General features: G+C 42.2%; 1 protein-coding gene across 3 annotated transcripts in view; it reads right to left on the bottom strand.

Annotated features, from left to right (window-relative positions):
- Positions 1-27,890, bottom strand: part of Grasp65 (Golgi reassembly-stacking protein 2) — a 56,305-nt gene extending 28,415 nt beyond the window's left edge. The window contains exons 1-6 of one of the 3 annotated variants that reach the window (XM_050193771.3): positions 27,711-27,890; positions 26,601-26,681; positions 22,976-23,179; positions 19,808-19,894; positions 15,772-15,902; positions 9,856-9,967 (exon numbers count right to left, since the gene is read on the bottom strand). In XM_050193771.3, the coding sequence (XP_050049728.1) occupies positions 9,856-9,967; positions 15,772-15,902; positions 19,808-19,894; positions 22,976-23,179; positions 26,601-26,681; positions 27,711-27,773 (678 nt within the window). In that variant the 5' untranslated portion in view covers positions 27,774-27,890. The other 2 variants (XM_050193770.3, XM_050193772.3) reach the window with 2 other exon arrangements.
- Between the last annotated feature and the right edge of the window lie 66 nt (positions 27,891-27,956).

Here is a 27,956-nt window from a genome sequence, read left to right as displayed (position 1 = left end):
TCATGAATAGCTGGGCAAGGGAGCAAGAGTTCAGGATTGCCAGTCAGCCTCTAGAGTCTGCAGGAGTTAGTTTACCTAGGTCAATTAATCACAGGGAACCATGACCATGAGAAGGAAATTCACAGAAGAATAAAAATGGGTTGGAGCGCACACGGCAGACATTGTCAGCTCCTGACTGGAAGTTTACCATTATCATTGAAAAGGAAGGTGTACAATCAGTGCATTTTACCGGTGCTGACATACGGGGCAGAAACTTGGAGACTGACAAAGAAGCTTGAGAACAAGTTAAGAAGCATGCAAAGAGTGATGGAACGAAGAATACTAGGCATAACGTTCAGAGACAGGAAGAGAGTGGTATGGATGAAAGAGCAAATGGGTATAGCCAATATTGTAATTGACATTAAGAAAAAAAAAAAAATGGAGATTGGCAGGTCACGTAATGCGTAGGTTACAGAATGGGTCCCCAAGAGAAGGGAAGCACATTCGAGGACGGCATGAGACTAGGTGGGACGATGAAATTAGGAAATTTTTGGGCGCTAGTTGGAATCCGTTGGCACAGGAGGACAAGAGTAATTGGAGATCGCAGGGAGAGGCCTTCGTCCTGCAGTGGACATAAAATAGGCTGATGATGATGATGCTACTGATAGTTTTGCCTAACTAGTGTGCATGTGCATGTGAGTGTGTGCTTGCAGAATGTTCTGCAACTTTAAATTCTTCTTTTCTTAGACCTATACTCAGATCCATTCTGCTGGCTTCTAGGTGGCCACATGAACACATGCCATACTATCAAAATTAAAGTACTATACTTCATCTGAACTGTGATTCGGAGGACTCAAACATTGACCACGGCAAAAGCGGGGCAAAAGGTTGTTCAAGTGATAAAGGTAGCGGCGAAAAGGCCATTTTGCTTGTTGAACTGCCCGGGAAACTCACAGGCACAAATTGAATGGCACATTGTGTAGTTCCATGCTTCAAGGAATTAAATTATTAAATTCTGGGGTTATAAGTCCTAAAAACCACAATCTGATTATGAGGCACGGCATAGGGGGGCCAATATCCCACAAGGAAGGTATTCTGTTACATGTAAAAGACAATTCAACTAATAAAAGAGCCCAGATTCATTTTTTTCTAGGTAAGATACTAATTGCCCTACTAATAAAAATAATTTTCATAATTATTGATAGTGGTTCGAATAATGGGATATAAAAATTTGTTGGATGCTTAGCAACATGTTGCCAATAAATACAATTTAAATTTAAAGCCTGCTAATGTGTTACTTAGATAGGAAGTTCATTCACATAAAAAAATCTCAGGTACCCAGTGAGTAAAAACACCCGGAATTCAAAGGGTTTACGGACTCTTGTCCAGTCTTGTTCTTTGGCGTAATACTGTATATACTCAAGTAATGGCCACAGGATTTTTTCCAAGATTCGGGATTAAATTCGTGGGTGCGGCCATTACACAGAGAAAAATACTTTTTGCCGTAAATATTTTTGGTGGTACTTCCTTTATTAAACTACAGTACTCACTTGTACTGGCTCTGGCTATTCTTGGCCATCCCCACAGCGTGTCACCCGCCAGCTGGAATAAATGGTGGTACCCCACCGACCAGCAACAGCAGTGTCTCGGAAGCAGCACAGCTGCCTTGTTTTGCCACTGATTAAAGAAAAAGCTTCGGAATTCTTGCACCACACAACAGATAGCACTGCCAACCTTCTCAAAAATCAAGGGTGCAGCTTAAACACAGGTAAATTTTAAATATATTTTGGGGGGGGGGGATTTCTTTTTCTTTACAAAGTCCTGGGTGTGGCATTTGTATGGGTGTGGCCATTACACGAGTATATATGGTATCTACTTGAAACTTTATGATAGCAGTTGTGCTTTTGCACTCGCCTGGCATGCAGTCCATGTTTCTCATGCATTGTTACATCACTACAAGATGCAGATGGTGAGTGCAATCTAAATTGCAGCACCAGTCGTTTGTGTTGCACATATTCAGTTGGGAGGTTTCTGCCCAGTAAGCCCATGAAAGCACCGTATTTAATTGAATATAAGGCAAAGTTTTTCCCCAGAATCCTTAGCCCCGAAGTCACACCCCGCCTTATATGAGTGGCTGATTGATTCAGAAACTGTTTCAATATGGTGGTAGCAGTGCCACAGTTCTGACGATCCAGATTTTAGACGGCAGCACAAACTATAGAAACTAATAAACCTTGGCAGGTGAGGCAGTGCCACATTTTTGTGCATAAAACCTGCACCGAGAATTCCAGGGGCTTGCAATTATTTGGCATCTTGAGTAATTCCCGCCAAGTCTGTATAATTCATCGGCTATTCTATATTGCTTTATATTAGCGCGCATACTTAACACTTTTCTGTCCACGACTATTCCCATCGATAGCCCGCTATCGATAGTTGTAAATTCGTATCTTGCCACTTTCTGAGCGCTCTGGGATAGCTAGTGCTATTTATTTGGTTATTTAGGAACTATTTGGGCAGTTTCAGTTTTAAGTTCTTTTTTTCCGTCACGTGCGGATCTTTAAAGTGCCTCCAGAGAAGGGCGGTGGTCAGCGCGACAAGTGCTCATAGTTTCCAAGATAGCATCAGCACCACTTATGCATGGAAACATCACAAATCTAATGCATCTGGGCACGAGTTTTTTAACTTTAGAAGCAGCACTGAAGAGAAAACAACTTTGGTTGGTCAGATTTCAAACGAAGTTTTGCTTTCTCCGCTGAACTGCTCCAAAGCTGCCCGTGCACCGATATAAAGATATCCAGCATGTTCTAAAGGTCACAGTTTTTGCCTGCAAGGTGTTAACATCCTTCGGTTGGGATCTTCTGCTGGTGGCCACCCAGGGAATAGAGTTTTGTGTGAAAAGACAGCTAGGGCTAGTCATTAGTCCTAGTCATCGTGCTAGGGCATAGAGTTTCTCATGATAGCACCTAGAGGGATATCTGGTGCCACCGTCTATGGGAGTTTCCTAAGGGGCACTCTGCCTTCATGGGAATGACAGCATAGGTGTTTGCGAAGCTTTTGCTGGCTGGTGTTGTAAGAGGCTTCATCTAAATCGTGGATATGGCTACACGAATAATGCATTCTGAAAGTAAAATCTTCATAAAAGGTTTTCATTCACCCATATCACATCTTCCAATCAAGTTTACTCAACTACAATGTATAACCAAGCAAGAAGAGCAAGAACAGATGACAAACCGTTCGAAAGCGAGCGCGAATCTTGCCATCTGTCCTCCAACTTTAGCGGCCCGCTGATACTTTTTACATTTCATATAATTGTACATGCAATAACAAGTTCTCATAATTAAACAAAACATGTTTTTTGTATAATAAAAAAGCTAAAACAGCTTTTTACATGCTGTTTTAGTACAAAATGAATCATTGTGACAGACGAAACGGTGGTTGCCAGGCGCGTCTTCAAGATGTCCTAGCTCTTTGAGAACAATGCAAATCAAAAGTCACAATACACCAGCATTCCCATGCCTACCACACGGCAGCAGCACCAGATTTCTCTCTAGGCAATATAGTAAAACTATGCGCTAGAGGTAATCATTAGGGTTAATGCGTTCTTTTATATATCAAGAAATTTTTTATATAAAAAGATTAGATATTTGCAGAAATATTGCACAGATTCTTTGTGTTGAAAATATATATTCTAAAAATTTTTCTGTGCGAAATAACAATAAAATTTTTATATATCTTTTTCTTTCTTTCTACAAAGCTTTTGTTTAGACATTTTTTCAAACTATCTTTAAAAGTGATGTTGTTTGGGACTAGCACTATTGGAAAGAAAATTTATTTCTCTTCAATTTGATACTACTATACACTTAGCATCAAGCATGCTCTGTGATAGGAAAAAAAATATTTACTAGACTACCCAAAAACAGCTGCTTTGCCCGTGGACAGCAAAGTTAATTTTCTCAGGTCCCCTAACTGCATCTTCACCTTATAGTCATGATTGCCTTATAATCGAATAATTACAGTACTTAGTAAAAAGTAGCCACTTGTGGTGGCCACTGCCCAGTTGGCCCACCTACTTGCATGCCACTTCTCATAAATGGTTGTCAGCAGAGCCTATGCATGTTATATGTCATCAAAAAATATATATATTGTGTACCTGATTAAATCAAGCTGGCTGGGTGACTATGTCACTGCCGTGTTTCAAAGGGGATGCCACTATGTCATCATCATCATTACCATCGCAGCACTAGCCACAGCTCGCCGTCGACGCCGGGCAGACACTTCAGATCATTCTCGTGAAAATGATGTGAAGACTTCTCCGCCAAGACCCTGTAGTGCATGGTGCCGAAAATGGAGCTCCTAAGGAGCCGCTCTTACAGCTTACGGTGCTGCTGCGCGCACGCCTGCGACTTTTTTTTTTACAAAGCTAGCCTCCCTCAGAAACATAGGTGTAATGTTTCGTACAACAAATGTAAAACAAAAAATTTAATTTTGGGGTTTTGCATGCCACAATTAGGATATGATTATGAGGCACACAGTAATGGGGAACTCCAGGTTAATTTTCACCACCTGAGGTTCTTTAATGTGCACTCAATGTACAGCACACGGGTGTTTTTGCATTTGGGCCCCATCAAAATGTGACCACCGCAGACGGGATTTAATCCCACACCCTCAGGCTTAGCAGCACAACGCCATAGCCGCTACGCCACCACAGCAGGTTACAACAAATTTAAAGGCTTTGCACACAACAGTCGCATCTTACTGCATCCAAATACAGTGGACTCTCTTTAAATGGACCCTCAAGAGACCAGGGAAATTGGTTCAATTTATTAGGCTTTCCATTTACTGAGAGACAAAGCTGAATTCAACTGCATGAATAGAAAACTAACCAAGTATGAGGATGGTGTCCCATTTAATAGGCAGTTCCATTTATTGAGTTTTCATTGTAATTAAACAAGGCAACTGCATCCGCAAAATTGTTGAAGCGCGATTTCAATGCCATTGCACATGATAAAAAACAAATTAAGTATCTCGCACTGCCGACCTTGCGTTCACTCTGTAGTTCGAAAGCGCTTAGTGTCACTTCGTAGGAGACCAGCACATTCAACCATTATAATATTTATTTTGGCGACAATTACCTGCTATTAGTGCAGGGAATTCCAAAAGCATATGACAACAAGCAAAACTAAGTTAATGATTACAAATAGCGCACAACTGAAAGTTGTGTATACTACAACTGATGTCATTCTTGTGACACAAGGCCACCTCACGGACCATGATACATATTGCGTAAAATATCCATATTTGCTCTTTCGGTTGACACCAACACACACAATTACAGTGTTTCGAAAAGACCACAATATGCATGCAACTAAGACAAACTTTTTCATCAGATAGTCCTGCAGCACACTTCATCTTGAAGATGAGTAGCATTGAGTCGACACATCTGTATGCACAAAGCATACAAAACTGTCACTATGCAAGTAAAGGCTACTCGACTGGATAAAAAGAACACATAAGAAAATAAAAATGCGCAATTTGACTCAATGTAAGGTTCCGCGCTTGTCTCATCTATGAATTTCCTTGAAATGTGCGGAATTTCATAGGTGGGTCTCCGTGTTCAGTATTCTTGAGGGTGTTGTAACACTGGATGACAAAACAATGCTGTATACCAGGCATGCGAGATGACGAGGACAAGTTTTCAATTTTGGAATTCCAACCACCAACCAAATGTGCATGCGGTTGCTACTGCAGATGACCCTCAATGTTTCCATCTGTCCACTAGGGGAGCGGGTGCTGGCGTTGTGGGCTGAAACTTGAGGCCTCATCTGTAGGCAACTTTCAACTTTCTTTCGAACAATGCTACATGAACCACAATATTCCATTAAGAGCTCTCTCTACTACCCAAGATGGCAAGCCATCAACAACAAGAAGTTTTGATTTGGCACCAAGTCAACCAAGACCTCTATGGAAGCAGCCAAGGAAGTTTTGGAGAAGCTCTGGGAGCAGCAAATTTGGCACTTTTGAGCAAGTTTGAAGCCCGAATTGTCCATTTTAGAGCAGTAAATACCCATTTTGGAGCAGCTTTGCAAAGGTGAATATGAATCAAATGCAGGCATACGAAGAAAAGGTGTTCCTTATTTGCCTTTGCAGAACAGTATTAGGTTACGGCAGACATATCAGTTCTGCAGAAGCCCACAAGGAGAGCAAATGCATGACAGGGAAGAACAGTCATCCATCCGACTGTAGCATAAAGCTACAAAGGAAACCAATACACGTTTCTCAGAAACCACCATTAAATTACATACCAGATGTGCCAACTAAATGCGGCCAAGAAAAAAATTAACGAAGGCTTTCGGTGAACAGCGCCGACACTATGTTGATAAGCTTGTGTTAATTCTAGTCGAGTTTATCATTCTTTTTTTCATTGTGAACAAACAAGTAATACTTAATTTTAATGAACTAACATTTATTACCTTACTCATTCAATAAAGTGTAAATGCAAAGGTTGTGGAATACGTCAATAAATTACCGATAGCAGTGTATATAGTGACCTCGGTTTGGTGTGGTCCTTTTTTCCAACCAGAAAAAAGAACTTGTGATTTATTTTTGATCTGCACGACAACGCGTCCTCGCACCAATGATATAAGTGGTCTCAGATGTAAACGTCATCAGTGCATTGAGTATATTATAAATGTGCAAACCTGGGCCACGGTCTTGTAACAATTCGGAAAGCGAACCGTTACAAGATCGTACTACTTCGAGTTTGATAGGGACCAAAGATGGGAGCCAAGAACTGCTGACGCGACGAGAGAAAAGGGTGATCGCTCGTTCCCAGTGCCCCTATTCAACGAGGTTTGCGTAAAGATTGATGCCATCTTTGGTGCACAGAAGCGTTGTCACGGCCAGTGGGTATTTGCTTGTTTTCTATGTTTTATTTATTTTACGGGCTTTCTTTCTTGTTAAAAAAAAAAAAAAGATTTCACAAGTCCTGGGTTGTTTTAAATGCTGTTATCAGTCATTTCTCAACATAATCCACAACTTCTTTGTTCACATCTCCTCGATTACGTAAATTTATAAATTTAGCTAATTAAACATATTCGTGCACAACGAACAAGAAATATTCACAGTGGCCACCACGACCAACACTCATCAAGGTACAGTGAACACCGTTCACATGGTGTTCTCAGGTAATTTTTAATTCTTGGCGACCTTCAGTTAAGGTAGCAGAATACTGCAGAATAAATGAGAAGTTGACATACTGGTGATTGCACCTTTGCCAGTATTTCACATCACTTGCTGAGGAAAAGCTTTTAATATATTTTTGAAAACAATAACGGGATAAAAATGTTCAGTGGCTTTCCGGTCTGCATTGTCGACCAATATTTTTAATAAGCTCGATTATTTGGGCTTATTCACGGTTCCGCCACAGGCGCCGTAAAGTCAGTGTAAAACGGCAACCGATATTTCTTGCGTCGAACAACGGTTTATTAAAATTCCTTGATTCGATTTGCACAAGTCGCGTCATGAACATCTTTCATGGGAACACAAATTCGAAGGTTTGCGATTTCGCCGAGCGTTTAATTATGAGCACAATGTGGCCGCTAGGGTTGACTAAATGAAATTATGTCCTTGGCTTGCGTTCTGCGGTGGCAAAAATTATTGATCTTCCACACCGCCTGATTTTGTGTGGTGTGGCCAGGCAGAAAGTTGTGTACCCTGAGTACATGCACATTTGAGTGAGGATTGCTGTTGCCACTGGATATTTGTGGTCAAGAAGTTTCATGAAAGCAAGCAAGTCATTTGTCGGTTACGAGCAGTGAACAGCGCTAAACAACAGGACGAAGAGAGGGACACAGACCACAGCGCTGACTAACAACAAGTGTCCATTTTTCTCCTTCCGAAGGAGATAGGAAGGCTATCTCATTGATTGCAATTTATTGCCCTCACGCATGCTGAATTTCTGTTGCTTTTGTGCTTTGAGATAGCAGCAGAGTATATACAGTAAACTCTCAGTTGTACGAACGTCGGTTTATCGAATATTTCAGAATAACAAACTTTTTAAAAATCCCCGGCAGTTTTCTTATAGATTCTATGCAAAATTGTTTCACTTGAATGAATTTCGGAAGTCAATATTTCAGTTTAACGAACTCGTTCAGAGGACCAAGGCTTATTTTTACAATCAGTTACTTACTCAGTTATCTGATCGTAACTTATCAGTTACGATCAGATACTTCGTTTGAAGACTATGCACAGTGTGACAGTGCACTGATTACCTGTGCTGGACAGACGGATCTGGAGATTGTTTCCAGTGTTCGTCCTGAAGAAGAAGAAGAGTGCGACGAAGAAGAGGCAACTGCCGAGCCAGTTTCAAGCCCTATAACTCTAGCTGAGGTGGTAGGGTACATTGGAAAGTTGAAATACTTTGTGTCTCAACAGCAAGCTGTGCCAGAAGTGTACAAGAACATTGACTCTTTGGACAGTTTGTTACTTCCTGTGCTTTAAAAGTACAAGTGCAGAAGAAGATTACAGATTTTTTTTCTGAGTGAGAAAGGCAGCATTATAACTGTTATGAACCTTGTACTTGTTGATATGTACAAATTCCATTTCACACATTTCTAACACTATGGATGCCATTTCTTTTGCTCCATGAATTTCACTTCAAACTTTTGACTCTGTATGCCATGTCTTAGGTTGGTCTAGTGAATATTCAGTTTAGTGAACTTTCAGTTAAGTGAACTATTTCCTTCGGTCCCTTGAAGTTCACTCAAGTGAGAGTTCACTGTATATGCTGACTGAAAGAATAAAGACACTTGGTTGTTAGTCAGCACTGTGGTCTGTCCCCCTCTCTTCGTCCTGTTGTTTAGCGCCGTTTACTGCTCGTAATCATGAACCAACCAGCCCAAATGCGTACTCTTCTGCAGTTTGTCGGTATTCCACACCATATCATCCCTGTAATCGTATGTGGTGCATGCGCAAAATAGATTTAGGATGTCATACACACCGCGTTTGCCCATTAATCCACACAGATGTACTAATAGGGCACAAATTCGAGTGCTAGAATGTATATAATGAAACTAATGAGCTGCATGCTGAGCAGACTGTACGACCTTATTCATTCAGCGCGGCTTTCCTTCCTGACTGCCCCATTAATGAGCGTCACTTCACTCATCTTTAGCTGGTCTGCATATACGTAAAACTTTTATAAAACATTCATAAAGCACTATATAGCACAAAACGGTTTTTATTTTCTTGTGGCCTAGTTACAATTATGCACCAAGTACACCCACACTCCAAAGACACCGACGCTGAAACGGACTCTTTATTTGCCTTGGATTGCAAGACTATGTAAGTGCTAGCCAACACATGCCTATGGCTGCGTGGTTGCCACTAGACATGCACATCCTGCTAAACTTGGCAACTTGGTTCAAAATTAAAGCTTTGGTGCAGGTTGGCGCAGCTCGATGGTTTAGTGCAAGATGGCGCAATTGGCACAGCACTTCCATCCTTGTATTAGCCGCAGCAACTAAGTGACACGCAGAAAGCTGAGAAACTGCCCTGCCAATAAAAGTGAGCATACACAGGATAACCTGAATCAACTCGCATATGAGTCACGCACGAAAAAGTGAGCTAGACGCCACATAGCAACCATAATTTTTTATCACCATCATACATTGATTGTAAGTGGTACATGGCAGTGCCATGATAGAAGCTTGAATAATCGAGCAGATATAAAAAATAAGGTTGTGAATGTACACTTTGTGTCTGTATGTGCGCCTGTGTTTCACAACCGCCATAGCATACCCATCACACCAAAGTATGATATTATGCACTACAGGCCTCCAGAATGGCAGGTCCCCTTAGGAGTCAATGCTAACTTACACTTAAGAAACCATCCCCCGCAGGAGCACTGCCAGAGGGCCATGATGGGGCTTTGGCCACAGGCTTTGTTGGGATCCGATGGAGGTAGCCATAACCAATACCACAGCCAAGACTAGAAGTGAGCAAGAAGATAATTTTCTAAAGAGACAAATGGTGGGAACAACTCTTGCACTGACAAGATCTGGATTCACCAGTGAGAGCCGGAAAGTATAATATGCACTAAGAGATCGCATCTATAAGCACACAATTCAGTTTGCCTCTTTCACAACAAACTAAATTTACTGAAATCCCCGGCCTATTTCATAGTCCAAGGCAGGTGTGCATTTCAGGACACCTGCAATCGTCGCTTCTACTATGCATGGGCAGGCTACTTCTCAAGCAGCAGACATTGGCGAAAGAAGCATGAACTCTTTGCACTGTTTTGTAGTACAATACAATGCCTTGCAAATAAGTGCAACAAATATGGCATGTGAAACACTGTTCTTCCCTTGCTCAAACATGGTAGTATACTGCAGAAAATAATTTTCCAAGAAAAGCGAAGCTGCTTGTTTTCTTGAGAACAATATGTTTATATGTTACATTTTTCAAATACACTTTTTAAATTCATGCAACAAAATGCCATAGTCAACCATTCTGTGTCTACACTAATAGGCATAAAGCTATCTGTAGCCTCATAAGTGCTTCATAATTCGTGGAAAAGCTAAAGTACTGCTCTTCATACTAAGAATCCTTGCAAACTGATGTTTTAATTCATATTCAAAATTATATGATGACATTTAAAGGCCCCTCCCTAGGTTTTGGCATTGCAAACAGAAACGAGTGGTGTATATATTATACAATGACAACTGTGTCTACATATTATTACACTGATGAACAATATAACAACAACTGAATATTCAAACAAACGTCTGCGTGCAATCCTCGAAGAAGCCTCTCACCCTACTCACGAGTCTACGTCGAATGCATGTTGGTTCTGCATCATATGCATGATGCCTGCAGCAGTTTGAACAAGCCCGTATTTGCATGCCTGCCTTTGAGTAACACGAATCCCTACCAACTTGCTCAAAAAATCCCATGAAATGGAATGTGCAATAGTACCTCTGAAAATGCACCACGCAGCAAGAAGGGCGACAAAAGAATAAAGGAGCTGGGGGGTCATGAGAAATCATATGGGTCCTCAGCTCCAATATCAGACAAGGAAGGAAAGGAATTTTACTTGCAGGCACTGGTCAAGGCAATGAGAAAGAGCCCCTGCTGCAGGGAGAGCAGTTCGCCTTCTTGTACTATGGCTCCAGAACATTTATACAGTCGGCTTCCGTTAATTCAACCCTGGCAGGACCGACGAAATTGATCTAATTATCCAGCAGGTTGAATTAAACAAGATACAGAAAAAATATAAAAACACACCACTGATTCATTTGGCAGTATACAGTAAAACCTCATTAAACCTTACCCGCTTAAACAACAGTTTCGTTTTAAAAGTATTAAAGTCAAATCTCCAACTCAGCGGCAATTTAGCATAATGTGTTTTGTATCCGCACAAACCGTACCAGCTTATTGCGTACATATAGGTTAAGACGTAGTGTTTCCACTTTTCGTTGCGCAAACACGCCGGAGTGTAATCTCCATCAGGCGGCCCGGCAGAATAATAAGCCGTGCCATAGAGCGTTGTGGCATCGTGCAAACAAGGACTCGTGTCATGCCGAAGCTCAGATAAAAAGAAACGCCAGGTGCTCAGCTAGAAGAAAAGTTAGACATCGTTCGTGCTATTGAACATGACACGAAGAAGTCGGTGCTGGCATACAACAGGGATCTACTGTTGACTACGGTGTGTGGCATTTGGAACGCGAAGAAGTTGCTCGACAGTGCTGCTGCGACCGCGTAGAGATGATGACTACGAGGTTTGACTTTTTGCCATCGTTGCCTCTGTTGTCCGAAGTGTCGACTAGCGACAGTGATGAGGACGACATGGAAAGCGACAGCACGGGCGATTCAGGCCCGACAGTGGTAGAAGCTGCGTGTTACGTCAGCCTCGTGAATGCAATCGTCACGACGAGAACAGCACCCCGCAATGAAAAAGGCGCCCCGCGACTTCTGCAGCACTGCCGCCCGCATGCACGGAGAACATGCAACGCCAAGAGAAATCTGCCATGCGAGTGTTTGCCGAGAAGAGGGGTCTGGCTGAACAGCTGGCTCGCAGCTTCAGTAAGTTTGAGGTCGCTGTCGTCACTGCTAGGCCACCGCGGCATCAAATGAAAATAATACTTTTGTCGTGCGAAGTGAATAAATACTGCATGTCTTTTTCCCCTTTCTTCGCACTCTCTCTAAGTTCCGTTTTTGACAGGTAAGTGGGCAATGTCATGCTATTTCAGTTAAGCAGTACAACCGTTTAGTAAGTACTTTTTCCGAGCTCCGGCCAACTACAGTTTAACGAGGTTTCACTTCCTGGATTTTAACACGTCCCAGAATCAAATGCACGCCTACTTTCTGTGTGCCCAAAGTAGAAAACTAACATAGAACTGGCATTAAAGCTCCTAAACAAAGTGAAAATCTAAGGTGCACCCGATTTTTTAGCAAGAAAAATGAACAAGGGTCTAATGTGTGTTGCACAATGGTGACTGGTTTCTTAAAGTCAGCTTCACCGCATTACACGTTATATAGTAAAGCATACGTGATCAGTCACATCGCCTACGTTGTGCCCTACCTTAACTGGCACGTCACTGACAGGACCAAGATCAACACGCTGATCAGACGGGCTTACAAGACAGCGCTGGGTTTAATGGAGACCACGAGTACGGCTCGGCTCTTGCAGCTCGGCGTCCATAACACCCTAGAAGAAATAGCCGAGGCGCAGCTCACCACGCAATTCGAGCGCCTCTCTACCACCAAGACGGGCCGCAGTATACCGACGTCCCTGGGTTACAACCCCCAAGCTCCCAGCAGGCAACCGTGCGAGATCACAGATGAGGCGCGGGCCCACATTTACGTGGACCCCATCCCGAAGAACATGCACCCAGAATACAACCAAGAACGGCGGCAGGCGCGGGCCAAGGCCCTCACCGAGCAACACGCCCAAGACCCGCACGCCCGGTACGTGGACGCCGCGAAATACAAGCGGGAAGGCTTCGCGGCAGTGGTCGTTGCGGCGGCTACCGGCACCAAGACAACGGCAGCGAGCGTGCGGTGCACGAACGTCACAGACGCTGAGGAGGTTGCCATCGCTCTGGCGATCACGGAGACCGAGTGTCGCACCGTGCTCAGCGACTCGAGGAATGCCGTGCGCAACTTTGCCAAGGGGCGAATATGCGCGCCGGCGGCCGCCATCATCGGCAAGCTCCAACTTCAAGACCGCGGCAGCACCGTCCGTATCAAGTGGTTCCCGGCGCACGCCGGCGAGTGTGCATCCTCACCGAACCACAACGAGACGGCCCATTCGGCGGCGCGAGCGCTTACCTTCCGCGCCCCCGAGAGTGACCGTTCCGTGTGGTGGTTCGAAACCAAGGACAGATTGACTAGTTATGCCGAAGTAACCAAGTGTTACCGTTTAGCTCGACGGACAATGCCGCCTCCCCACCCGGCACTCAGTCGGGAGGAGGGCGTAATCCTAAGAAAAATACAGACCGCGTCACTCCTCGCCCCCGCAATGCTGCATGTGCTTCACCCAGAGCTCTATCCGAGTGGGCTGTGCGGTGTTTGTGCAGCGGGTCCGGCGGACCAATGGCACATCATGTGGGACTGTGCCAGGTTCCCGACGGCAGCTACCTCCAGGACTTACCCGCCAAAACTTCAAAGTGCACTGCAGTCTGCAGACAAGGACTCACAACTATGGGCCGTCCAGCAGGCCCGGGGTGCGCTCGAAAAGCACAAGCCTCATGACCCACTACAAACGGTCCCAACTGGGCTAGTGCAGAGTACGGTATAACCCCGGGTCGACGCTTGGCCAGCGTCACGACTCGTTAAATCGTCGTTTGCCGGCACTTTATTAAAGTTATTCTCATCCTATCCTATCCTAGTAAAGCATACGAACGCTGTGACGGCGGCTTTAGTTTCATATATGATTGCACTGTGCAGGCAATTTTCGGCACAATTTTCTTGATTAAAGAAAGGTGCATGCTGGAATCATATAAATACCATAATCAAACACTGTGAGCTGCATTTATTGCTTGCGAGTCTTTCGATGGCAGGCTGAAAAGGGCGTTTTCGACATGAGATTTTGACGGGTATTCAACGCATTCACTGTCCCCCTCTGCAGAGACAGATGATGCCACTAAAGTGGTCACTATCAGGATCACCATAGGGTCCGGTGCATGCGTGCTGACTGGTCAAGTTCGAATTATCTGGCGAAGGCCGATTTTAGGATCCAAATAACGATAGTTTGGACTCGTAGAAATGCATAGGCACCAGCCGGGACCTTTGGTCGGGATCAATTTAACCGAAAAATAGAATTAACCAGGGTCGAATGAACGGAAGTCTGCTATACTGCTTTTATCTCAGAAGCTACTAAATCATTTTTAAGCTGGATTCACAGTATGCACCAAATTCCACAGACAAGCATGACATGGCTCAGTGCTGCCGAATCGCGCCACACACAAGGACACCGGAATCAGCTGCTAGCAGCGCAATCAAATGCAGTTCAGCCGCATTATGCTCATCTGAAGAGTGAATCAGGGATCTGGCCTATTATGCAAATTTAGCGTTAAAAATCATTCCGTAGAACAATCCCTAGATGGCACTATATAAATTCAAAGTATAGCCAAAAACTGACGTGACCTGGAGAAGGGCACATTAATGATGTTGATAATAATGCTGCACATAAACTAATGTGCCACCTGTCTCTTCCCTGCAAAAAGCTTAGTTTTTTTAAATTTTGAAGTACCCTAACCTGGTGGCCTGCAGCAGATTCTATCCAGGGCAATATAATGATCAATGTAAATTATGTATGAGTAGGGCGGATCTGCCACCTATTCTATGGGCATGCTTCAAGGTGGCTCCTTTCAAGGGCTGCAATATTCAAAACTGGCAGCAGTGGGAGACGCTGCTGCTCAGCTCAGACCAGCGAGACCAGGTCTGGGCCATCTAACTAGCTGAAGCAGCTGGAGAAGCTGTTGCAGAAGCACAAGCTGTTCGCAAATGTGTGCCAGCCAATGGACACGCAAGCCCATGACTTCGAAAGGTTCAGCGAACAGCTAAGCCAGCTTCTACCCTGGTTTTTAGCTAGTTTTGTGAAGCACATCCTAGCATATGCTTTGTGAAATCAGCTTGATATGGTCCTAGTGTACAACTAGAAAAGGCTGCAGTTCACATGTTCCGTGTCTCTCAACAACAGTGTGCATTTCTCAACAGCAGTAAAAAAATTCATTGTCAATCAAGCTATGAAGATGAAACAAGCTCAGGACTATTTCGTCTCTTAAACAGCCTGCCAGTAAACTTCTCTAAAAACCCACCTTGAAGTCGGATGCATTCTTCACAGAACATCAAATTACATGTTATATAAAACTCTCAGAGCTTTTTGTAAGCTTACATAAATGGGTTTAACTGAACATTTATTCATCACCAGTTTCAACAAGAACCAAAGGGCAAAAAAGAAAAAAAAAATGAGCCTTTTCAGTTACTTATGCTGAAGGAGAAAGTAATATGAAATGCTGCACATTCACTGCATAAAGCATTTCATTGACACACACTGGGCACCTGGCTGCTTGACCCTAAAGAAATACTCCAAAGTATGTCAGCAGGCATGCATGAGTTTCTCCATGGTCACTGAATTCATGGTTGAATTAACATAAAAAGCAAGGCATGTGCTATGTTTCTGCCAGCCATAATATATTAATCTTTAAACACCATTTAAAACCACAACCACATGCTTACAGCTAAGAAAAATGCTATGCAAACTTCACATTAAGAAATGCTGCCACATACCTTCCATCACCACCCCAAGACATGTTAGGTGTGATGGTAACTTCTCGACAGCCATCAGTGTCAGTGTTGTACACGTACAGCTTCAGCGGCCGGCCTTCATGGGCATAGATCAGTGTGAACAAGTCTTCAGACTGCAAAATATCCACAGAAAGAAAAAAAATGAAGAGGAAGGCAGGCTTGATGCAACTTTACTGCAGGGGAACAAATTAAGCACACTAATTATTAAACTTTCCAACAGTACAGTGACAGCATCTGGAAATACCCACTTTTCATACACAATTTTTAATGCCCACATCCATTGTGTACACAGTACATTGTGCCAGGTAAAGGCAACCCCCCCATTTTAAAGAACATTATAGGGAGAAAAAAAAAAAGAAAGGAGGATTTCATAAGTTGTACATGTATTCGACCACAACTTCCTTTCGTGAAGAGAAATTTTGTGTGGCGGCAATGGCAGTGCCACAGCAAGTGAGTGATGGCTACCCTGTCTACGAGACAAGTGGCGTTCGCACCATGCTCGAGCATTTTGGGGTCCATATGTTGTAATACATGGAGGAAAGCATTGCTGAAAAACTTATCCAAGTGGGCAGACCGAATGAAAGTGCTTCAGACTCCTTGCACAGGCTGCTCATCAAGCTAAGGTGTTTCTAAAGAAAAATTCCAATGAACACCTCTCCATAATCAAGGAACTATAAGTAGAGTCAATTCCTTTGCATGACAGGTAGTACCATCTACTCTGCGTGTGCCTGCAGGCTCTGCTCAATTTATGGAATAACACATGTGTGACAAACTGTGGTATGGACGTCCGCTGCATGCTAGATTGTAGGCGAAGAGAAGTGCTGTGAAGCCGTGAATAGCTTCGGAGAGTACCATTCTACAGTTGCTGAAAAGTGGAGCCATACTGTGCAGTGAAACGCGCCTCATGAATTACAGTATGCCCACCAGCCATTCCAATACCCGTCAGACAGGCTAATTTAGCCTTCACTTTGAATGAGTTGTTTTCGCCGTTAGTGCCATTTGCAGGCTGTAAGACTAAAAGGTTTAGCGACACTCACCAGCGAGTACATTTGTCGAATGTACCTCGCTTCGTGGAACTTATGGCCTCAATAGCAGTGCTCATTTAAAGTGCCACTACATTTGCCAGTTTCACTGGGGTATAATACTGGGTTTAGATCGTGAACCGAAATATGAAAGTGAAACTGCCGGCAGCCGGCAGATATGTGCTGGTACATTTGTGCAGTTTTTTTCTTGCTGTTTTATAACTGGGCCACGACACTACCTTGCGGGCAAGGGACTTCTCAGAATATCATATCAGGCATGTGTATGCTGTTGTAAAAAATTCTTCAGTCCCTAGTTTCCTGTAGGATGCATGCCTGAGGCTGGCCCGTCATTTCACGTACTGTGTTGGAGCTACTGGCACAAATGCTAAAAGGATGTCCTCAATGTTTCATTTTATAAATTGGAAGAAGCAAGCCTCAATGACCAATTACAACATTAGTAAGTATACATGTATACATTACAATGAGTTGCAACGTCGATATGGTTGGTTAAATAAAAAAAATTCTAGCAACTATAGGCAACCAGCACTGAAACTTGGCATGCAAACAGTAGCACTGTAACACACTGCCTAGTGGGTGGAGGTTTTAAGGAAGAGAAAAAAAAGATGAAGGAGATGTATACAAAATGCTGGAATGAAAAGCTTGTACAGTAAACCTGATTAACTCAAGCAGGAAAAGTGACTATTTGTCATCGCCTCGTTTCAGAGGAGATGCCAATAAATCATCATACTCATCTTCTCTTATTAGGCCTCAACACATTCGAAATGAGAAGTGATCTCAAAAACGCCATAAGGTTATCCACAGTACTCTGTCATAGAAGCGGCCTGAGAATAAGCAAAAGCTGTTCACAGTCATCTGCTACGAACGAAGGAATTCTACAAAAGCAACACCAAATTCAGTTCAAAAATTCAGTTCAAAGAGGGCGGCCGGGATCGCCGCCATGTTTTACATAAACTTCGTAAACCAGGCAAGGACGGTAACATTAAACCCGAGAATTAGCATGTGTATAATAAATGCTATGGGTCATTTAGCGTTCTGCGCATGCGCATTTCAATCCTGCTATTCCACTAATCCCACTATTATGCTAAACACACAGAACTAAAACTGTTTGTTTTCATCGTGTCCCTATTTGACAGCATCAGCATACTTTAGTAGGGTGCTCAAACTCTCATAACACCTCCTGGCTAGTGCTGGTTCCCTATACTGACTTTTCCATCTTTATGCAGTCAACTGTATGTTTCACATTGCAAATACACATTTAATTAGGATTTATTTGTGTATTAGCTGCAACCAAGAAATAGACTCCAAAATTTAGGAAAAAGGTGTGGCCCTTACATAAGTTTGTACGATGGTAAAACTCGGCATGCAGTAAATGTATCACTTATAATGATAATACTTGACAGTTTAGTTAAAGGGAACACCAGCTACTGTCACAGTGCAATTACGTACTTGAGAGGCAACTTCTTGGAGTGACCACTGTGCTGACGTCACGGCTTTAAGTTTTAAAATTAGATAAAGTGCATGCTGTATGGTAGCATCATTGTGGAGAATGTTCAGCTCACTTGCTATTAATAGCTAAAGTTTGCATTAGCTTGCTTTGTTGGTCTGTTTTAACATACAAGCACAATAAAAAGACACAATCGAAGCAAATTTACGTGACACTTCGACCATGTCCTTTTATCACACTTAAACATACCAGACCACCAAATCATCATCAGCCTGGTTATGCCCACTGCAGGGCAAAGGCCTCTCCCACACTTCTCCAACTACGCCGGTCATGTACTAATTGTGGCCATGTTGTCCCTGCAAACTTCTTAATCTCATCCGCCCACCTAACTTTCTGCCGCCCTCTGCTGCGCTTTCCTTGCCTTGGAATCCATTCCGTAACTCTTAATGACCATCGGTTATCTTCCCTCCTCATTACGTGTCCTGCCCATGCCGATTTCTTTTTCTTGATTTCAACTAAGATATCATTGACTCGTGTTTGTTCCCTCACCCAATCTGCTCTTTTCTTATCCCTTAACGTTACACCTAGCATTCTTCTTTCCATAGCTCATTGCGTCGTCCTCAATTTAAGTAGAACCCTTTTCGTAAGCCTCCAGGTTTCTGCCCCGTACGTGAGTACTGGTAAGACACAGCTGTTATAAACTTTTCTCTTGAGGGATAATGGCAACCTGCTGTTCACGATCTGAGAATGCTTGCCAAACGCACCCCAGCCCATTCTTATTCTTCTGATAATTTCAGTCTCATGATCCGGATCCGCAGTCACTACCTGTCCTAAGTAGATGTATTCCCTTACCACTTCCAGTGTCTCACTACCTAAGCTGAAACTCAATGCTCAAATTCCTTGGTCTCTTAATGTACCAGTTAACCTATCATTGATTTTACATCCTTACCATTTGGTGATGGACTAATACACACCTCAGTCAGCCTCAACTGGCTCTTACTGGCTGAAGTGAGGATATGGAGAGCCTTCACTTATAAAAACAAAAAGCTTCCGATATAGTAAGCAACTACCCAAGCCAAGCCCTGATTCATTTACAATAGCAGTATTCTATTATAGTATTATCAACTAATGCAATCCACACTTCGTGGTATAAAAAATGCTGTGCATAAATGTTATGCTATTTATACAGCTACAGGCATGTTTACCTATTCACATTCAAAAAAAAGCAGTACTACATATTTAAAAAAAAAAGACAAGTGATAAGACAAGTTTTGGACAACGATAACAACCTGATAACTGAAGAATCAGTCTTAAATGCTTACTTTCCTTCGGTACAAAAAGACCTGTTGATTAAAACCAGTTTTCAAGTGGTTATATTCAAATTACTAGAAGCAAACAAGGTACAATGCTCTCAAAAGAGCGAAGAAAATTTTCGATGGGACGTCTTGAAGCATTGAGCAAGAAAAAACAGAAAACTACTGGAGGGATAGCAACTGTCAGCAATGCACCAGAAAGCCAAAACAAACATTACCTCATGCAGCACAGAGTCTGAGCCAATGATATAGTCAGCATAAGGCCTGAGACCTGCTGCTTCAGCAGGGGAGTGAGGGCTCACATCCTGCAAGCAACAATTACAAAGTAATAAGCACCATCTAACATGAATACTTTTGGCTAAATCTCATCAATTCTGGCACAAGACTGGTATGCTAGAATAACCAAACATTGTAGTGTCAGCCTTTTTTTTTAACAGGTCATTTAGCAACAGAAGGCAAAAACTGATGGCAAATGGCAGATGTTTGCTTTCTCAGCTGTTTGATGTCCTGACTGGAAGACAAAATTTTTTTTTTTTTTTCAGAAACACAGAATGAATGAGACAAAACTGAAAAATAATACAAATGTAAGTGCAATGTTTGCACCATATTTCTAACACAAAGCCAATGAATACTTGCCTGGGACCATCACTGCAGCTCTTCCATTCCCAATACACGAAGTGTGCAGCATTTTTTACTTAAGCATTGGACTATTGGTAAAAATAAAAATAAAAATGTCCAGAAAAAGTTTTTATTATTATTTCATACCCAAACAGAAAATTTAGTGCAGATTTCATATGTATATGATTTGTAGGTGCATAAAGAGCCATAGCTTTCAATGCTTCAGTCCAAAAAATATATCCTCCTCAGAGCTTGAAGTTGCTTTAACTATGGCAAATATAATGAACAAGTTTGTACAGCACAACATTAATTGTACCATCCTTTTAAATTACAAATTCAAAACGTGTGCCAAGTAAAGCATGGTTTTTGGTGTGCTAAGCAGAACTTCTCCACCTGTGCCCGAAATCGGTGGTGGAGGTCACATGGTACCAATGTGTGGATCGGTCAGACCAGTGCAGTGGTCACAAGCCTAAAAAATTATTGGCTCCTTGAAACATGATTTCAATAGGAATTTAATGCAAAAAATAAGACACAAAGTGAGAAGGCCATACCACGTTCTGAGAGAAGTGACAGCAGACAACCACACCTATCTCATATCAAAATGCAGAGAATGGTAGGGTGAAAGAAAAAAGAACTACCAATTTGGCATGGGAAAGTCCAGCAACACAGTCATCCTGTGGCTTACAGCCAGTGCACAAGGCTGACTGACACATGCCAGTACTCTGTGATACCATGTGGCAACTACCTGCAACTTTCGCGACATATGGAGACCTGCGCAACACACCGCATACAATGAAGCCATGCTCTACTCAGCACTTGTTTTGCATAGGCTGCATTAAAGATGACAATTATTTTTTGCATGTTCAAGAAATTGAGGCAACATAATGTCCTTATGGAGTCAGCAGCTGTCTAATAAAGCAAAACATAATATTGAGATAAAATGTTGGTGTTTTAAAGGCTTGCAAGGCAACTCTAGCAATCACTTCACTTAGGGTACTAGTTGCTGTAAGTTACTAAGCATTCCCCATCATAGTGCACTATGGTTTGGCTACGAAAAATCTAAAAAATAACTAAAGCAGGACAGGACAGCCTAGGAAGGTGCTTTGCAGGATGTCGGGCCAGGAAGAATGTCGGCATCCCAGCCACATGAGCAAAGAAAATGAAAAGCCAGTACAATCACCAAATTGCACGATCTCATGCAGCAGAGAGCAGTGGCAGTTTCTGCGAGGAGGTGACAAAGGCAACTACTACAGGTATTTCATGACACTAAACAATTATTTGTACCTGGCCAGCATTCCACACAAGCAAGTAAATCGAGATTATGTTTGCTGCAAAAGGCACAGTTTTCAGCAAATCCAAAGGGTCAATGGTTCTTATGTGTACTTGTTATCATTAAAGAATTACAGAAAGAAGCCTGAAGCTGTTGCTACAACTGGTGGACACTAAACGGCCCATAGAAGTGAATGAACACACTGCTGACACCCCTGGTCACGCAGGATCTCTCCTTCAAGCACATACAGCACACTGACTTTGAGAGTCCAAAATTTTTCACCAAACAAGACACTGTATTTCAGAAGCTTTAGTGCAACTGTAGAGCAGTGCACCTAATATGATAATCTGAAATGGTAGCGGTGCTCGGCTAGTAGCACAGACGTGCACATCTTGCCAATCGGCAAGGAACTGCCCTAGAGCTGTGTGGAAATAATGATCAATATGATCTATAAGCACGCAAGCATTTGCTTCAGGACCAATTGACAAGCCACACAACCCTAGTCCATTTCATCCATATTATTGTTGCAGCAATAGAGTGAACATGCAAAGCACTATATTTAGTATAAGAACTTCAAAACTAAAAGCAGACCTCAAGGAGAATAAAGTGCAGCACTATTTGATTTCAGAACTCAGGCAGGTGAACACGGAAGCTACATGCTTGATAACCACTTTCAGAGCATAATAATGATAATTCAAATGCGCACCAGTAGCGACATGAGCTACATTAGATTTTCACAGCAAGTTGGCAAGGCTCATGTACATCACTATGACACAACCATATTAGGAATGCTTGAAAGTTAGGAATGCTTGAAAGAGGGTACGACAGTGAAACATAATGCTACATCCACATACTAGCTAATGCCAATTCCGTGCCAAGCTCACACTCATGTGACAGACTTAGGAATGTCCTGCAGAAAGCCTGCAGCCCCTGTCTGCCATTGCAGGGGGTGTCGTGGGAGCAGTCTACACAATGTCGGCTCTTTTGTGAAATGGATACTGTCATGCAAGCTGTTATGTTAACGGAACATAAAAGTGCAGTGCAAGAACTAGGCAATGAAATGCAAGCACTCTGGATTAACCTCTAGGAGTTTTCTAAGTCGTTGCTACAGGGATAAGCTGGCTTCAGCAACAAGCAGCCAACAAATCATGACAGAGGAGTTTAGATTATGGGGTTTTACGTGCCAAAACCACTTTCTGATTATGAGGCACGCCGTAGTGGGGGACTCCAGAAATTTCGACCGCCTGGGGTTCTTTAATGTGCACCTAAATCTAAGTACACGGGTGTTTTCGCATTTCGCCCCCATCGAAATGCGGCCGCCGTGGCCGGGATTAGATCCCGCGACCTCATGCTCAGCAGCCTAACACCATAGCCACTGAGCAACCACGGCGGGTACACAGAGGAGTTTAGTAACATTTACCGTGAACAAGTAGCTAAAAATAAACAATCAAAATTTCATAAACCAATCAGTAAAGTACTTCTTCACTCAAGATCTTACCAGCACGTGCCAGACATTTTCGTTGGCTCCTTCAAAAGAACAAAAGCGAATGCTGACTCCTAAAAGGCCATGGCCTCCCCACATGGACGAAGGCACAATCTCAACATCCCGCACCATCTGGGTTTTGCTGCTGTATACTGTCATGACAATAGGTTTTTCTATGTTGGCCTTTAGGACATCCTTGAGAACATCATTGTCTTGATTCTGAAAAAAAAAAGGGGGGGGGAGGGGGGCAGGATACATATATAAAGTGTTTATTAGGTACTGGAAAATAACTGTAAAAGTAAGTGTTCCACACTAAATTTTCCACAACTACAGAGCAAGTTTTTCAAAAAAAACCATGCAGGATTATTTCTTACCTAAATGTGAATCATCAATTAAATCACACTTACAGAGTCCAAGGCAGCAGACTAACAGCAAAGTATAAATAAGCCACTTAATAAGAATGCACAAGCCTCACTGATTTGGCTTTAACTTCTGCAAGAGTTCTTGACAGTGGTGGGCATAGTCCTCCATGATTTCACTTTGAACAAGCATAGCATGATGCTAGTATACCTTGCAGCACATGGCAACTGAGGGAAGGCATGCAGCAAAGAACAAAATGTTGTTTACTCTTGACAGTTAAGCCTTTACAGCAAATGCATGAATGGTAAGGTGAAGCCGGCATTCTTTTATTATATTTATAGGCTCAATTGTGGTGGTACTGGAATGGTGCCTTGAGGTGCTACTTGATTATCAAAAGTGCAGCATACAAGAAAGCTGTCCAAATGTTGTCTACAAGGACTTTGCGTGAGGCCTGCATGGCCTACATTTCCAATGTAGAGTCCAGAAGTGCCAAAAAACTTGTGCAGAACTGGCGTGGAACATTGACAGAGGATTACAATGCTTGCAATGCATGAATTGTGAAATAGAGGACAAAAGTGGCACAGCCTACGAATAATGCAGCAAAATTAAGACTATGTTCTCTTTAAGTTTCAGCAGAAAGCCAAAAGCAACCCTAATGTTCTAATTTGGCTCTGAGTCAACAAAAACAGCTAAGGTCCAGTGCTTTTGGCTTTTAGTCTTGAAAATTCAATGCCTTTTTTCGTTCAGTTTTTATCCATTATAAAAAAATTTAGGTCCTACCTATGAATATTTACGTTCGTTTACTTCTTTCCGGAACAGGCAATAGCCTACATGTGGCACTTGACTGCTAGCCAATGACAGTGTACATGTCTCTTTAGACTATAACATTATATGTGCATAACTTGACCTTCAGTTACTTTTTTTTCTTGCGGGTATGCACTTGTGTTTGCTCATCAGTATATAAGTCGCTACTCTTCCACCCAGAGCCTGTGTGCAGTTTCCAAGTAAAAATACACACTGCTTTCTCTAAATGATACCTGTCACTATGCAGGACTTATACTGCTCAAATTAAAGCCAACAGTTTTTCTCAGTGGCTACTTCCTTCACATAAAAGCCAGCTTTTGTATTTCTTTCATCTACTATTCACAAGCTTACCTGTCCTACTGGTAATATATTTAGCTAGGACAATGTTTTATAGCAGCTGTTTGCATTTTTGTTGTTGATGTAGTCACTATGAGGTACATGCAACTGTCATACTAATGCACACTGGCTATTAAACTTAGTGAACCCTCTGAAGGTGTAGCAATAAAATGCTGCCAAGTGGCGACTATGGCGAGGTATAGGGTGTCCAGTTGTGCTCATTACAAGTGGATTTTGGCTTGTTTCCTCCTGTTGACTCACTTGCGGAAAATATAATCACAGGTCATGGATTTTTGGGCTCCATTGGCATTAGAACTATTCCGATCCAGAAGGTGGCAGTTGGATGCGCCTTCTGTCATTTATAGGTATTGTCACACAGTCAAATTTCCAGGTGGCTAAGTGTGCAGCATTCAAGAAACACTAATGACAATCACTAAACCAATACAGATACGCAAAATATTCCCTCAAGACTCTATTTGCATTTATTTGGCAAAACAGGTTGGTTATCTGCGGTTATATGCAGAGGAGATGGAGGCTAATGGTTCCCATTTTAATTTTTGCCCCCAGACCGCACTATTATCGTTGTGCTGTCACGGATTTACTTTTGCACTTTGGGGTCGTTTTTGTTATGGGTAATGCAATCAAAGCTCACTAGGCTTGGTTCATATAGAAATCACTGTAAATTGTGTTTATAAGTAAACTGTCAAGAGTAAAGTAGACACTTTCAGAATCCATGGAACCTCAAAGCATCATCATATATAAATGTAGTTTTCATATTTCCCTTGCATAATGAGTACTGACTATATGCTGGATCTGTGCTGCGATATTTAAGATTACTAAAATCCCAAACGTAGATCCATACCCTTATTTTTCCCCTATGAAACTGGAGTACTGCCCTTCAATTAAAACTGAAATTTGGCAAGACTATTTTCAGTGTTTGGTTTTAAACTGAGAATGCAGAAGCCTATCTGTAGAGTCATAAAACAATGCAGAACATGAAAAGTACTGTCTACATTCCTCCTCATTTCTGCCATAGACGCTACAGGGCAGGTCACTTTAGGAAAAACAAAAAGAAATGGTGGATGGGGCTGCTTCATAACTTGTTGCTAATGTGAGCACTGACAACCAAGAAATGTGAATGACACAGTGGTTCCGTGGAAGGAAATCACTCCTGGACTTGACACCAAATGCTTGAATGTGAACATACTTATGTGCAGAGAGACATTTCTTCTTTTTCAGTAATACAAACCAAATTTTAAGCAAGCCAGCACATTATGACTTCCATACAAAGTTCATCCTCTTTTGCAACATGCCATTTTTGTAGCCAATACAAAAATAAGCGTGGTATAGTGCTGCTGCAACGAACAATGTGCAACTGCCTCATGAAAATGCATTGCTCATACACTCAACTATCAGTAAAAAAAAATAAAAATATAATGAAAAACTATACACACAAGTGCTAAAGAGCAGGTAATTACAACACCCAGCGTGTGCATTTGCCTGGTTAAGTGTGTGTAAAATGCAAAAATAAGTGAACAACTAAGCCAACAAGACATCCCAGGACACTGGATGGCTCTCATCTGGCTTGAAACTTTACTTACTGAGTAAATATACATGGCCAAATATAGATAACATGCATCAACTGCAGGAAAGCTTTTTCCTTTATCACTGTGGTTCATACTTACAATGTCATTCAATTCTCACCATAACAGGAAATTATTATTTATAATGAGCTATGCTATGTAAATGCGGTAAACAGATTTTGGAACTGCTTACTTTGAACAAGACTGCCAGCATATTTTTTGGCCCTGTCTAAAGCATCACATGACTCTTGGCCAGCATATTTTTTCTTTCTTTTTGCTTGTTTATTAAAACGTGAAAGTGAATCTGGGTCAGTTCTACTACTACTTTTTTCTATCCATACATGCTGAACCAGAAGCAAAGCTAATGTATGTGTACACATTGACCATATGTTATATATGTCAGTGCAATATATCTAGTCAGTATCCAAAAGGTTGCGCATATAATCAAGTGCAGATGTCCTGTAACACAAAACCTAAGGTTATCACAAGATTCATATCTGACAAAGCAATCTGACAAAGCAATAACTCTCATTAAAACATAGTTGAAAGGCACATACCAAACGTGTATTCCCAATGGCAACTATAAAATCGAAAAAGGCCTCCAGCCCAGCCTTATGTCCGGGAGAATTCTCTTGAACCTAGATGCAGACAGGTCAGAGATGGTGAATGTCATTCAGTCTGAATATTAACTCTAGTTTTATGCAGATTATCTTTCTAAATATGCAAAAAATGGATGTACCACATGGACATGGCAGCATGAGGTTTGCGTAGACTACAAACAATAACATTCTCAAGCATAAATACAAATACTAAAGCGCACTAGTTCCGTTCTACAATATCGTTTACATGCTTGATACGATTAGCATCACGGGCCTTGTTAACCACACCTCCGTGTCTGCAAGGCGATGAGCGAGAACTAGACATGAGTCGTAAAAATACATTTGCTGTTTGTTATATATATATATATATATATATATATATATATATATATATATATATATATATATATATATATATACGTGTGTGTGTGTGTGTAAAGAAGCCAACAAATCCTCGGTTTTCTTTCTTCTCGTTCGGATGCATATAGATATCTATATAACTTTATTACTGATGTGTTAGGTTTTCCCAACCGTTGAAGCTCGCACACGTCAAAGTGAAATAACATAGCTCGAACACAGCGTAGGTTGCATACTTCAGGCTGCACGTAAGTCGGCTCTTTTACCGAAAAGCCATCAATATCACACTTTGTAAAGTCATGTATGCCTTCCAACACGCACGCTTCTCAGTAACGGCTGTCGCTCGTAGAGAAGGGGTTTACTCGCTATTACATCTGGTATACCGTCACGTTGTGATTGAAACGGACGCAACGAACGAGTGGTCAAAGGCTCTCGTTCTGCACACAATCGGTATGGCACTGTTCAAAACTGCAAGTACGGTTACGGTCACACATGCCGAGTGCACCACTGGCCCATTTTTATGGGACAGCCCAACAGCACACACGGTGATCTGATACACATCACAAAACGTATTGTACTTCAACCTCTTGATTTTCTTTATAATGCGCTATTCCTTACCATGCTGTTATATTTACTGTCTTCGGGTGCAAGGAATGCGATGGTGAACTATGCTGACAGTACCGGCATGTTTAATACGTGCAAGCTTCTTACCCGTAAAACGTGATATCCCTCCGTGCCACCTCCAGGAATGGCACTACTTTGTGAGCCGCCCATCTTATGAAACGGTCAACCCCCAGTAATCTTTCGATCAACACATTAAAGAGCGAAGTTGATCACAAACCTAACGTGTACCCCTACGTGGCAAGGGGGACAGTTCGCAACAGTTTCTTTTTTCTGTATCTACGTTTTCGATACGGAAATCAGTAACGTCACCTATCGGTGTCAACCGGTCTGATT

Source organism: Dermacentor andersoni, chromosome 1 (genome assembly GCF_023375885.2).
Source record: "Dermacentor andersoni chromosome 1, qqDerAnde1_hic_scaffold, whole genome shotgun sequence".
Classification (NCBI taxonomy): Eukaryota; Metazoa; Arthropoda; class Arachnida; order Ixodida; family Ixodidae; genus Dermacentor; species Dermacentor andersoni.
Note: the sequence above shows the minus strand (reverse complement) of the source record. Positions and strands in the feature narration are given on the sequence as shown.